At 44.1% G+C, this 13,766-nt stretch overlaps 1 protein-coding gene across 1 annotated transcript in view; it reads left to right on the plus strand.

Moving 5' to 3' along the window:
• Positions 1-13,766, plus strand: part of LOC144769415 (cilia- and flagella-associated protein 337-like) — an 817,111-nt gene that overhangs the window by 128,276 nt on the left and 675,069 nt on the right. Inside the window, exon 8 of the mRNA XM_078653507.1 lies at positions 1,869-2,057. Within this exon, the coding sequence (XP_078509633.1) occupies positions 1,869-2,057 (189 nt within the window). The remainder of the gene's footprint in view (positions 1-1,868; positions 2,058-13,766) is intronic.

A 13,766-nucleotide genomic window follows, 5' to 3' on the forward strand; every position in this document is an offset into this window, starting at 1 on the left:
TAAATAAATAAATAAATAAACTATAAGGCTGTGTTGCTACCTCAAATGGTGAATTTCCAATCTTTTTAGATTTTGTATTATCCTCTCTCCTCTCTTCCAATGATCTTAACTACATTTTAACAAACAATTTCATGATTTTATGGTTAGAATCCCAATACTCTAAAATATAAAATGGATCAACTTTAGTGAGATAAGATAACAAGCATTAGTAATGTATCGGTTTTGGCTATGTAATGAATAAAGAGTTGTGTTCATCAATCATCGTCTGGGAGAAGGAAAGAGCTCCCCGACATATAACTTTGGAGTGGAGGGGATGTGGCACATTGTCCATAGCTTTCCGCTCGAGAGTTGAGGATCCTGGTTCTAGCCTTGTCCGCGCCATACAACATCCTGTGATTCTATGCAAATTGCTTAATCTCTCCAGCTGATAAATTGTTATATTAATATGCTGCAAGAGTAAAAGGTAAAACTTTATGAAAATATAGTTCCACCAAAGTGGATGTTAACAGTATTTCGGCGGCAGGACGGCGGGAAACTCATATTTGAAGCAGACAAGGAACAAACACTGGTAAATGCAGGAAAATATGCTAACCAATAGAAATGGAGGAAAGGTAAGTGACACGCACAGAAACCAATGAGAAGCCAAGAAAGAGAGGAGGCGGGATGTAAGTCTCTTTTAAATTACTATTAAAAACAATAGATTTCTCCGTGCAGGCAAAACCTAAAAAAGGCCATCAACGGCAGCGAGCACAAGCCCAAGTGGCATGTGTTGAGGGATGTCCATCCTGCTCTTTGGCAATAACAGTGTCGCCATGCATTCCTTCTCTACTTGTAGCAGAATTAATTCAAAGTATTTGCCTTCCAAAACAACATTTTGCTGTCATATGGGCCCTTTCCCCTCACTTTATGTCTTGGGTGCCTTATTGCTTGATCTGGTCCCTGGCAAAAGTTTGTGTTCCGGCAACTACAGCACACTTGTGTGTTTGTTCTCCTTCTGTGATTTGCTGGCTTAAGGGGGTTAGGTAGCTCAGTGGATATATGTTTTTCCTGTAAAAATGTATCATGAAAGAGCACATCACAGCTTCTGATCTTTGTGTGTGCAATTCAACGTTTCATTGTTTGTATGTTGATTATAATATCTACCACTGGGGTCCCTCATTCTAATTGACCAGTTAATTCTGATGGGTCCAGGAACCAGAGATATTGGCCCCAGTGGAATGACATAAACTATGATGTTTCGCCTGGAGATCGCAACCACTGAATAAAGAACCAAACTCAGAATGGAGCCTCGAGTTGTATATATTTTATTTTTCATGATTGTTATATCTAGTAATAAAACAAAAGGTTTAGAAGTCATGATTCAAACCATGAGATATAGCCACTTAGCTTTAACGAAAAGGAACCAACTTCTTTTTGGTTAATTTTTAAAGTATTTTATAGGTCTGGTGTTAGCCAAGGCCTTTAGATTTTGATAAAACATATACATAGACTTTCTTATGGGGGAATTCTGCAAACTCTGATCCTCCATTGGTCTGATATTGTGTTATTCATGTTTTACGTCAACCCATCGCAGCATACAGCCTTGGTCAATGGAGAAGCCCACTTCCGCCATTGGCTATCTGTGAGGGTTACTGTAACAAGGTGTGCTTTTTGATACCAAAATATTGTATTGGTTTCAGCAATTTTTGTATATTGGTGTAGAGCTGGCAGCTTCCCAACAATAAAGTTTTAGAAAAACAATGAGAAAACACAACGATCGACAAAGCCAAAATGCAGCCAGACACCACAGACCTATTGGTGTTGCCAAAGTTCGTTCGTGGGGCCCATAAAGCTGTCAATTGTTCCAAAGTATACTTTCATTCTCCTAGGATTTGAAGGATCATAGCCGCCTTTTGAGCTACGAAGAGATTCCAGACGTGCACCCAGAAGCCATTACCAAAGTTCTATATGTACCGGAGCGAGATCTGCTTATTACATCATCAAGCAGCGCCACGGTCTCGGTAGCTATAACGGATATCCATCGGAAGAGGAAAGGCTACACTTGGAGAATCAACAAGGTCTGTACATTTTGACTATTTCTGCACACACATTTTAGAGCCTTGTTAACGCGGGATTACTGGTTACTAGTTACCTTACCAGATCCCAAACCAAGTCGACTGGATCGTTGGTACCTGTCATTGAGTAAAAGGCAATCTAACATTAAGCCAATCAATTAAGAACTTACACCACTCTAAATGACCACTGACCAGGATTAAGTTTTGAAAATTTAATATAAAACCAAAGATAACTGAAGATACAAACTTCTTAAGATGAGATTCAAAAGGTAAACTGGTATCACTATGAACATAAATTCTTTGAATAATCTGAGTCTACAAAACAGAATAATGAGTACAAGTTCGAAGATCATTAGGTTTGCAAGTATTGATATGAGTTGCAACTTAAGAGTCATTACAGAAAAGAAAATTCAAGTTAGTCTGTCCCTACACTAGACTAAGTGACATCCCTACTTAACAAGATCTTTACCCCAAAAAGGTGTCAGCCGTGGTGACTTCCTAAGAAGATCACACACTTTTCTTTGTTTCTTCTCTGATAATGGGTCTCTCCTGATCAGCCTATCTGCCTACCCATCCGCTTCCTTAGGCTCCCAAAATCATCTGCTCTGCCCTCCTCCCGGGTCGCTTTCCCTTATACCAAATCACATTTCCGATAGGAACGCCCCTTGGGACGCCCCTCACGTGGTACATCTTTGCGCGGTAAACTCCATGATGGTACTCTTCAAGACCCTCGTTAAAGTTGACCTTGGTTCCCAGACTTCTTCTCCAGTGCGCCGATACCCCCTGAAATTCCTGAAGACTCCTACAGGCCTGCGCCAAGCGCCACTGAACAAAGCTCTATTCATTTCGACTGATTAGGACCCCTCGCACCTGCATACAGGCCATCCTACAGTGGGCCTCAAATTCCAGGCTCCCCCATATCTATAGGTCATAAAGCATATGGAAAGCACAGTACTTGGCACCTCTCGACTTCTCCTCTAACGAGCACATTTCAGTTCAAAGGAACATCACTATCAGTTCGAGCCTACTTGATTTACATGAAGCGGGTCCCTGCACTCTGAAAACATTTAACTTGATTTAAACAGCATTCTTAACTAACATACGTTTCTTAAAGCACACATCTATAAAGCATATATTTCAAACTAAATTCGATAATACATTTTGGAAGAACCATGTTAACCCCACCTCACATTATTTTAGCAGCACGTTTAGATTTTCTGTGAATTGCCATGAGGCCTACACAATATAACTGGTTTTGTAAAGTTCCACTTAACTCTTACATGATTCCTTTAACATGAGAACGTGAGGTTTTCATATTCATTCCAACATTTCTACATTGTCTCACACTGTTATGATTATTGTTACCCTACTTGAACACTCTATACGTTTCACTACTAAATATAAGACACTCTGGTGCAAGGTATATGTTAACTAACTACGTGCTTGTAAATATGATGCACTTATACATTTTTTCTCAAACTAGTGCTCTCTCAGTCCCCCCTTTGATGACCTTCAGGGGTCATCACCATCAAAACACCATCACAAAAATGTAGGACTCTTCAAAGTGAGGTCGTGGCAGTACCACTTCTTTTCATTGTCTCCAATGCCTTCAGATTCTTATATTGTGTATCTTGCATCGCTGTCAAACTTTTCTCCTGTTCTCTCATAGATCTCTGCAATCTGTTTGCTCTATACCACTGATACAAACGCACCAATCCCCACAAAGTGATTACACACATCACAATTATGATGATGGGTTTCAGTATGTACCAAACGATACCCTTTCCTAGGTTGGCAAACCAACCTCCAACTTTACCCATTCCATGACCTACTTTTTCCCACACGTTTATCTTTGTCAGATCCTCAATTTCGTGGTGTATGGCAGTGAGGTTTCGTATGTACTTCTCTAGAGGTTTTGAATTGTCTGGAATGTAAGTGCAACATTCCTGAACCTTCAAAGCCTTACAGACTTCGCCCTCTTTGGCTAACAGAACGTCTAAAGCAAGTCGGTTCTGAAGAACCATTGCCCTTATCGATTGCATCTCACCCTCCACCAGCATTAATGATCTAGCAGTACTGGCAGATAACCTATCTACGACTGTAGCCAATCTCCTAATTTTGATGTCATTCAGTATCACTCCTAAGATAGGGAATGCAGCACCGAATACATCCCCAATTACTTCTGCTGCGCCTAGCCCTCTTTTCCCTCTAGTTGGTATTCCTTTCTTTGTCGTTTCTAAATTCTCAACATGATATATTTTAGGGAAGACAATTGCCAGATAGCATGATCCGTACCAATTATCTGGTAGCTTCACATAGGCATTTCTTCCACATACAAAATATACATTTGGAATTGCTTGCATCTCTTTCAGAAAATCCTTGGAGTAGTACTCCAATTGAAAAGCATGTTCACAACTGACTTGACCTACATACAGATTCTCATAATAGGAGTAACTCCTGTGAATGCACAGTTTCCCCCATTTCTCCTTGTCTAAAGCAATTGGGCCAAAGCTACCCTTTCTTTGATGTATCCTTTCCTCCATGGTCCAATCCGTTTCCCATTGTCCTGAGGCCTTTGGAATCCTCTGCCTCCTGTATCTAGTATCTACCTGCCCTATAAACTTTTTCTCGATTTCTGATACTTGACAAGTCAGATTATTTCTTCGGGCATGTGAAGTATCTAACGTTTTCCATGGAATTAACCATTTGTGTAATCTGTCTTCGCTCTTGTAATAGTCCCACTTGTTCAGATGCTTGTAATTTGGGACCTCTGGCAATATCGAATCAAAGTTCGAGAAGTAATACTCGAACCCCTCTCGTCCATAGAATATGCTTAACAATAAACTACATGTAATTCCATATGTCAATGGAAGATGATGGTATCTGATACCCTCCTCTACCGAAGCTGGTAATTGCATACAAACGTAGCAATTCTTCGCCTCCATGACATCAATGTATTCGTAAAGCAATTTGGCATAAGCATTTGACCTGAAGTTTCCTTGTGACTCGTCAGTGTGTAATCTTTTTATTTCCGCTTCTAACAACGCTTTGTCTTTATCATTGATGTTTCCCCTACTATTAACAGTGATTGTCCTCTGTGTTGACACTCCCTTTATTTCCTTAACTGCAGTTGCATCTCTCTCATGTCCCACTATATATGAAACAGTAACCACTAAAACTATAAGTGAAATCACGACCCCTAAAAGTGTGCCAACTATACATTTTGCCCTGCGGTTCGGGTTGCCAGCCTCCATGATCTCAAACAGTGTAGTTATGGATGTTCTTCCAGCATCAACTTCTTCTTCTCTCCGAACAAAGACTTTCTTTCAAACAATGTCTCTCTTTTGAACACTTAGAAGCTGACAATTTGCTCCGCAAAATAGTTTAAAGTCCTGTAAGAAATAGACAACCCTAGCCCTTCTCCATCCTCTAAAAGGGAGACCCTATCATTTTCTTCTTCCTCTCGGCGCTAGGTTATCTTGCAGCAATATTTTACAATTCCTTTTCAAAAGTCTTTTATCAATCAGAATCTATGTATGTTGCAAGGAGTGACACTACGTCTTCATAAATGTCCATACGAAGAAGGATTCCCTCAAACATTGGACAGTTCTCACAACAACACGGGAATTCAACTGTCTCTAGGATTATTCTCCTTATTTCACTCTGAACCAGGGGACGAACAAAATGAAGAGTTAATGTCTTTTCAATCTCCACTCCTGGTACTATCAGTTCTACATCCACAGTTACAAAGGGGTCCGTTCTGACCAGGATCACCTTCTTCACTTTCCCAGTTCTGCGCCCCTTTGAAGACATTTACAACAAGGTATTAATCCAAGACAATGAGTGTTCCAAGAACTTCCACTACTCGCTCAAGCATTTCCAGTCGAAGAAGAGTTCCCTCCAACACTGGATATCGTGAACAACAAACCGGAAAATCAACTGTCTCTAAAATCAATTTTCTTATTCCGCTTAGGAGAGGAGGATAGACGATGTTGAGTGTCAGCAACCTTTCGGTCTCCGCTCCTGGCAGCAGGAATCTTATTTGCACTGTGATGATCGGATCAGTTCTGATCAGGCTCACTTCCCTGACCCTCCCGGTTCGGTGTCCCACAGACATCTGCAACAAGGTAGGTCCAATCGGGAGTAGAGTACCTTCTGCTAGGCACTCGCACCCTCCTTGATCTTCTAAGACCCTCCTCGGCCTGATCCTGGGTATCTTCTTCTGGATCCGAGTCTTCGGATATAGGAGCAAGCGTTTCTTCCTGAGCCGACCTTAAACTTAGCCTCCTTCTTCTTTCCGGCCAAGTGGCCGCTCCAAGCCTTGTTCCCCTATTTCTCGTCCTCACACTCGGTTCTTGGTCGCTCTGGTACTGATCTGTGTCTGTGTCGTATTCACTGCAGCTCTCTCCTTCGGTTGCGTCTTCAGTCTCACTGCCGTCCTGTCTTCTCTCCTCTTCTGAATCCGATGCGTTCCCAACTTCTTCCGACACCCCCTCAGCTGATCCGATCCCCTCCTGTGACTCTTCTTCCACGTCTGGACTTTCGTCTGGGATAGGAGCTGTTTCTTCTAGAGGTGCTGGAACTCTTCGAGTATGGGATGCATGGATCCAATTTGGCAGCCCTCCGCACTTCACCGCGGTGTTCGTGATCAGGATTACCTGAAAGGGCCCACGCCAGCGTACATCTAGGCAGTTCTTCCGGACGTGCTTCTTGACCAACACCCAATCTCCTGGGTTCAGGTCATGACACAGATTCCTTGATGCTGGAACTTCAGCCGCCTGCACCTGAAGGGACACAGAATGGATGGCGTCAGACAGTCCCTTACAATAATCCAAGATCAGATCATCTGTAATATTCAATAGGGCAGCAGTTGGAACTGTGGGAAGTCTCATGGCCCTCCCCATCAGAATCTCGTGTGGAGAGAGACCTGTCCTCCTGTCAGGTGTGCTGCGCATGCTCATGAGCACTAAAGGAAGAGCATCTGGCCAACTCAAAGATGTGGATGCCACTACTTTAGCCAATCTATTCTTCAGAGTGCCGTTCACTTGTTCCACAATTCCTGAGGCTTCTGGTCGATAACTACAATGCAGTTTTTGATCGATCTTTAATGTGGAGCACAACATCTTCACTATTTCGCTGTTAAAATGTTTTCCTCTGTCCGATTCCAGAGAGGCAGGCACCCCGAAGCGCGGTATCAGCTCCCTGAGCAACAATTTAGCTACTGTGAGTGTATCGCACCTACGTGTAGGGTACGCTTCAACCCATCTGGAAAATATACATACAACCACCAGCACATACCTAAGGCGGTTAACTCTTGGCATTTCAATAAAGTCTAATTGCATTCTATTGAAAGGCCCCCCTGACCTCCCAATGTGACTCAGTGTGACTGGTGTCCTTTTGCCTATGTTCAGTTGTTGGCAGGTAACACATCGTTTGCATACTGATTCTGCTGCTATTCTAAATTTTGGGCAATACCAAGTCTGCCTAAACACTCTCATCATAGCGTCTCTTCCTAGGTGTACAGGACCATGTATTTGTCTTGCCATGGGATTCGCTAGTTCCTCCGGTAACACAGCCCTCCCATCTGTTGAAATCCAAAAATCCATTTCACTTCGCACACAACCTGCTATTTCCCATGCCTTTTTCTCTGCTTCAGGAGCGTTCTCCTGCATCACTCTTAAATCCTCCCAAGTGTCTACAGTCTCTAACATCATGCTTAATTCTGTCTTTTCTTCAGCACCATCTATTTCCATCTTCGAAAAAGAATAATCTTGTTCCGCACAATAGTGTGCGACCTCATCAGCGTATCTGTTGCCTTGTGATACAAAATCTGTATTCTTAGTATGAGCTACACATTTCACTATTGCTATGGCACCTGGACCTTGTAGTGCTTCTAACAACAATCGCACAAATTCTCCATTTCGAATGGGCGAACCAGAGGAGGTCATGTAACCTCTCTGAGACCACAACTGCCCGAAATCGTGAACCACACCGAAACCATATTGGCTGTCAGTGTATATGGTGACTCTCTTTCCGTTTCCTGCTATGCAGGCACGGGTTAGGGCAATAATTTCTGCTACCTGTGCGGAATGTACTCCTTCCAGGCAAGCGGCTTCCACAACTCCAGTAATGGTACAAACAGCATGAGCTGCTCTCAACCGACCAGTATCGTCTCTTAAACATGAGCCATCGACAAAGTAAATCTCATCAGGGTCAGACAACGGCTCATCCACAATATCTGGTCTGGGTTTCGTGCATAGTTCAGTCACATCAAGGCAATCGTGGTCTTCACATCCTTCGCCTTCTATTACAGTAGGTAATGGCATCAAAGTAGCAGGATTCAAGACAGAGCATCTCCTGAGGGTCACGTTCTCCGCGGCAAGAATAACTTGCTCGTAGCGCGTGAGCCTGCTATTAGTCAGATGCTGCGTCTTCGTCCTGGTCATTAACAATTCTACAGAATGCGGTACATACACCACTAACGAATGTCCCATCACAATACTCTCGCTCCTCTCAATGCTGACACCTGTTGCAGCACCGGATTTAAGACATCCGGGCAACGCTGCGGCTACTGGATCTAATGTAGCCGAAAAGTATGCAACTGGTCTACGGGCATTTCCGTGGGTCTGTGCCAAGACTGACAAAGCACATCCCTCCCTCTCACAGCAATAGAGTGAAAATGATTTCTCGTAGTCGGGCATTCCCAGGGCCGGGGCACGACACAAGTCGTCTCTCAGCTGCAAGAACGCCACTAGGCATTCGTCATCCCATGGTACCGGATCACTCACCTCCTTGTGCGTCAGTTTCTGTAAGGGTTTTGCTTTCAGTGAAAAGTTAACTATCCACTGTCGACAATAACCAACCATTCCTAGAAACATCCGAACCTCTCTCTGTGTCGTAGGCGCATTCATCTTCATTATTGCCTCAATCCTCTCTGGGGACACCTTGCGTTTTCCCTTTTCTAACCGGTGCCCCAAATACTGTACTTCTGTCAGACAGTACTGCAACTTGCTCGGAGATACCTTATGTCCATTTTCAGCTAAATGGTTCAATAAGGCAATGGAATCTACTTTACAAGCTTCCTCAGTCTCTGACGCAACAAGTAGGTCATCTATGTACTGGACCAGAACCGAATTCTGCGGCAGTACTAGATTTTCGAGATTCTTCTTCAACAACTGGTTGAAGATAGATGGGCTGTCTGTGAATCCTTGTGGGATTCGACACCATGTTAAAACGTGATCTTCCATTTTAAAAGCGAAAAGATACCTGCTCTCTTCATCCAATGGGATTGAAAAGAAAGCCTGGCAAAGATCTATCACTGTGAACCATTCTGCTTGACATGGTATTTGAAACAGTATCACTGATGGATTCGGTACCACGGGACAACATGAAACGACTATATTGTTAATTTTTCGTAAATCCTGAACTATCCTGAACTTCCCGCTAGGTTTCTGCAAACCCATAATCGGGGAGTTACAGGGACTACCCACGATTTCTTTCAGTATTCCCTGTTGAATCATTGACTCGATCACAGGTTTTATTCCTGCAATCGTTTCCTGGGACAATTTGTATTGAGGCGTTCTTGGAAACTCGGCATTTGGCTTTACCATTATCTTTACTGGTTCTACCCCTTTAATCAATCCTATTTCTTCTCCTGTGAAATCCCATACCTCTGACGCTACTGTATCTCGTAAGTCTTGGGGAAGATCTTCTACTGTCAGAGTAGGATATAGTTCTACACAGGATTTTGAATTGGCTACCTTGAAAGTAGCGTCATCGTCTGTAGTCTGTACCTCCACTCCTTGCGGGGTGCAGTATATTGTGCAGTTCAATTTGCACAACAAATCCCTTCCTAACAGACATACAGGACTCGAATCACAAACCACAAACTGATGTTCGTTCATATGGTTTCCTATCTTCACAGACACTGGTTCTGTCAATGGACTAGTCAGCCTTTTGTTTGCGACTCCTACCACCTGAATTGTTTCCCCTGACATCGGCAAGTCTGGAACCACTGCTGACCTCAGAGTTGATCGAGTAGCTCCAGTATCCACTAAGAACGTTGTAGGACACCCTGCCACTTCTGCCTCAACAAACGGTCCTCTCTGATCCACCTCTAGGACTGCCCCAAGGGTACAGTCCTCTTCACTACTCACACGTTGCCCGGTCAATGGATCAATATAATAACACTTTTCTTCCTCGATAAAGAGAGGCATTTGTTTAAAGACCTTTCCCCCTGTCGCTATTTTCGGTGGCTGTGGGAACTGTGCCCGTGGAGCCGAAGTCCCCCCTTTAGCCACCTTGCTTCCTGGAACTGTCACCTTTGGAGCTGGAACTTCTTGAACCTGCTCTTCTACTTCTAGCTCTCCATTTTCAGGGTTAAAGGGACACTCGCGTCGCCAATGTCCCACCTGGTGACACAAATGGCACTTTGTCGTTTTCTTTAAAGTGGCAAAGTCTACCCTAGGTCTCTGCCCTTCTTCATTATCTTTGTTCTGACCGTTTGGTTTTCGTCCCATCCCCTGCTTCTGCTGTCCACCCTTCCCTGCTGACTGCATCTGCACTACCATCAACTTCTCCTTCAGATTCTTCGCTTTAGAATCTATTTCGTCACTGCAGTATCTCGCATATCGCAAGATCTCATCTAGTGGTTTGTTCTGCCAGCAGATTAAATGTTGCTGGATCATCAAACAAATATCAGGTCTCAACCCCAAGACAAACTTTGACACAAACTGCCCTATATCTTTGGGATCCATTACATCAAGTCCACTGTATTGTTTGAATGTTTTCAATAATCTCTCATAAAACTCGTGAACTGTCTCCTTGGGTTCCTGCCTCGTTCGGTCTATTTTTACCCAATTTATATCTTGTGGAGGCACTTTATCTTTCAGCCAAGCTATTACCCTTTCATACTTTCGCATGACAATCTCGGACGGTCCATTAGTCCGAGCATCCCTCACTGGTTCAGTATTCGGCCATTCAACACTAGTCTTGCATGGTGTCCATAATTCAGATGGAACCACGATGTCAAACAACGTGTTCAAATCAATCCACAATACCTTCGAGATCTTTACAAACCTTTCTACCTGCTTATACCACTCTACTGGATTGTCCCTTAACTTCGGAAATGAGTTGGTAAACGCAGCTAAGTCTCCTCTACTCCAGGGCACATGTACATAATTTCCGTTCGATATTTCTCGCAAAGGGAATGCCTCCATCTGCATTATCCTTCCCTCTGGGGTCATCATACTTGTACTCCGTCTAACAGTGCCCTTTTTCGACCACCTCTCTTCCCATTTGTCCAGTTCTCTCCACACTCTTATTCCTGATACCAACTCCCTTATGTGTGTTTTTAATCCAGTAGTTCTCTTCTCATCTAGGTCTTGGTCTGCGTACTGCAATCTGTGGTTACTCTGCAATGCCCTTGTCCTAGATAAATCTACGGCATATCTGTCTGCCAAATTGGTCAGTTTCTCATGAAACGCTCTAGCTTTCCTAGTAATATCCTTTGCCATGAACAACAGCTCATCCTGTTCATACAATTCTATCCTTTCTAAAGGCAATGTACCATCAATTATCTCATCGACATCTGATTTTAAACTGGTGACATCAAGTCTCTTTGCCTTAATTTCAGCTTTCAACACACTAAATTTAGCTACTCCATCCGCATCTCTCCCATCCCAGCTCCGAGATCTACGTTTAGGCACTGGTGAGTTGCAGGGAGTCCTCCCCTGCTCCCATCTCTCTAGGTCCCATGCCTTTCCATCTTCTCGAGGTGGATGGTGAAACACTCCTTCACGCCTCATAGCCCCACGTTCCCCATCCTGTCTAGTTTCACGGGATGCATGGTAAGATATTCCGTTACTCCCTCTCTCCTCACTACTTCCCTGTGATTCCTGATTATTCGAGGCATGGCGGGACCTATCACTGTTCTCCTTTCTCCAATGTTGGACGTCTTCTCCGAGTACATGATGAAGGCACCTAAACCTATTCTGAAAAGCATGTACCATTTGGTCTCCACCTGTCTCCCAGAGACGGGACATCTCCTCACACTCTACACTCCTACCATTTTGCTCCTGTTGTTCCCTCTCATCCGTAGGACGTGTAACTCCTCTATTCTCCTGACTTTGGCCTTCCCGCCCCTGACTGCTTTCGCTGGCCCCACAATGAGATACAGTCCTGTTATCTCTGCTTTCCCATTCTGGTTCTGTTCTTGACCTGTTACTCGGGGTTACTGCGGACCCATCCCATTCCCTCAAATCAGCTCTTAATTCTGTATAGGACTTTGGCCGCGGTCCCCTTAGGTCCATCGGTCCTCTCTGACCTCCCTGTCCTGCGTTGGGACCTACAGTTGTATCTAATGGGGTGTTCCACGTTACCGAACCTGGCAATTGCTTCCATGCATTTGTCACGTTATTCCTCCTTTCCATCTCGATCCTTTCTCTATCCAATTGCCTCTGTTCTTCCTCTCTATCTCTCTCAGGGTTATAGATCGATACTATAGGTCCTATGGTAACAGGCACTTGAAGAGCGTCTGGCAATCCAAAAGACTCAACCCTTTCGGTGGTTGGCGTTTTCTGCACCACAAACCTTCCCACTACACTCTGTACTGTACTAGGTTGAGGTGTCTCCCCACCTTTGATAGGTGTCCATTCCGATATAGGGAGTGGTGTATACCCCTCTATGGCATTCCCATCTTCCCTTGCGAGCCCTCTGTCTTCAATTTCCTCAACTCTCGGAGGTGGTCTGTCTATCAATAATCTATTTATCACATTGTCCTCCGACTCGCTCTCCTCATCCTCTTCCATGAGGTTCCTCCCACCTACCACCTCCCTCATTGGATACATCTTCTCTACCTCAATAGCCTGTACCCTCCATCTCTTTGCCTCCTCGTCCCATTTGGAATCTCGCACTGCTCTTACCGATCGCGTCAATCTTTGTTGACGCCTGTCCAAATTTCTATCGTGTGCCGCCCTAATCCATGCATTAAGGGCCTCAAACTGTGTTGGTCTAGGTGAAGGTTTCAATGAGGACATGGTTGCTTTTAGCCGATGTAACACCTCTAGCTTAAACGTTCCGTACTTTGGGAACTGCATTTCCTCATTTCCTTCCGTAAGCTTATTCCAAGCCCCAATCCATAATATCGTATGCAGCCCCACATTCGTTGCCATATAATGAGCTGGTGTACCCTCCGGCGGTGCCTCTTCCCCGTAATAATGTTCACTTCTTTTTCTTTTAAACATCCCTTTCAAACACTTAAAACACTTCATTATTTCTCTTTTCTCCGCTTTTGTTTACTTCCTAATTACAATCTACCAATCGCCGTGCTGTTTCCGCTAACTGACCTATCCGATCGCGACTTTTCACTGACGTCGCACCAGCCGCCCAATCGCGTCGCGGCTCTTGCCGACGTCACACCAACAGTCCTATCACGTCGCGGCTCTTCACTCCCCACCCTATCTCAGCGCGGCTCTTTTCTGACGTCACTCGTCCCCCTTTGCAGCAGTTCCCCTCCTTTTTCAGCTCGTCTCCTCGGTCACGCATGCATCTCATTCATACTCTGAAAAATGATTACTTCCGTCCAAGCGATCACCTTTCTTGACTGTACGCCCACAGTCTTTTCTGTAGTTGTCACCTTAACTTGACGAAATGTCTTTCCGTTTACGTCCAGACAATCGCCTTCTCTGATAGGTTACTCACACACAGTAACTT

Source organism: Lissotriton helveticus, chromosome 7 (genome assembly GCF_964261635.1).
Source record: "Lissotriton helveticus chromosome 7, aLisHel1.1, whole genome shotgun sequence".
NCBI classification, from domain to species: Eukaryota; Metazoa; Chordata; class Amphibia; order Caudata; family Salamandridae; genus Lissotriton; species Lissotriton helveticus.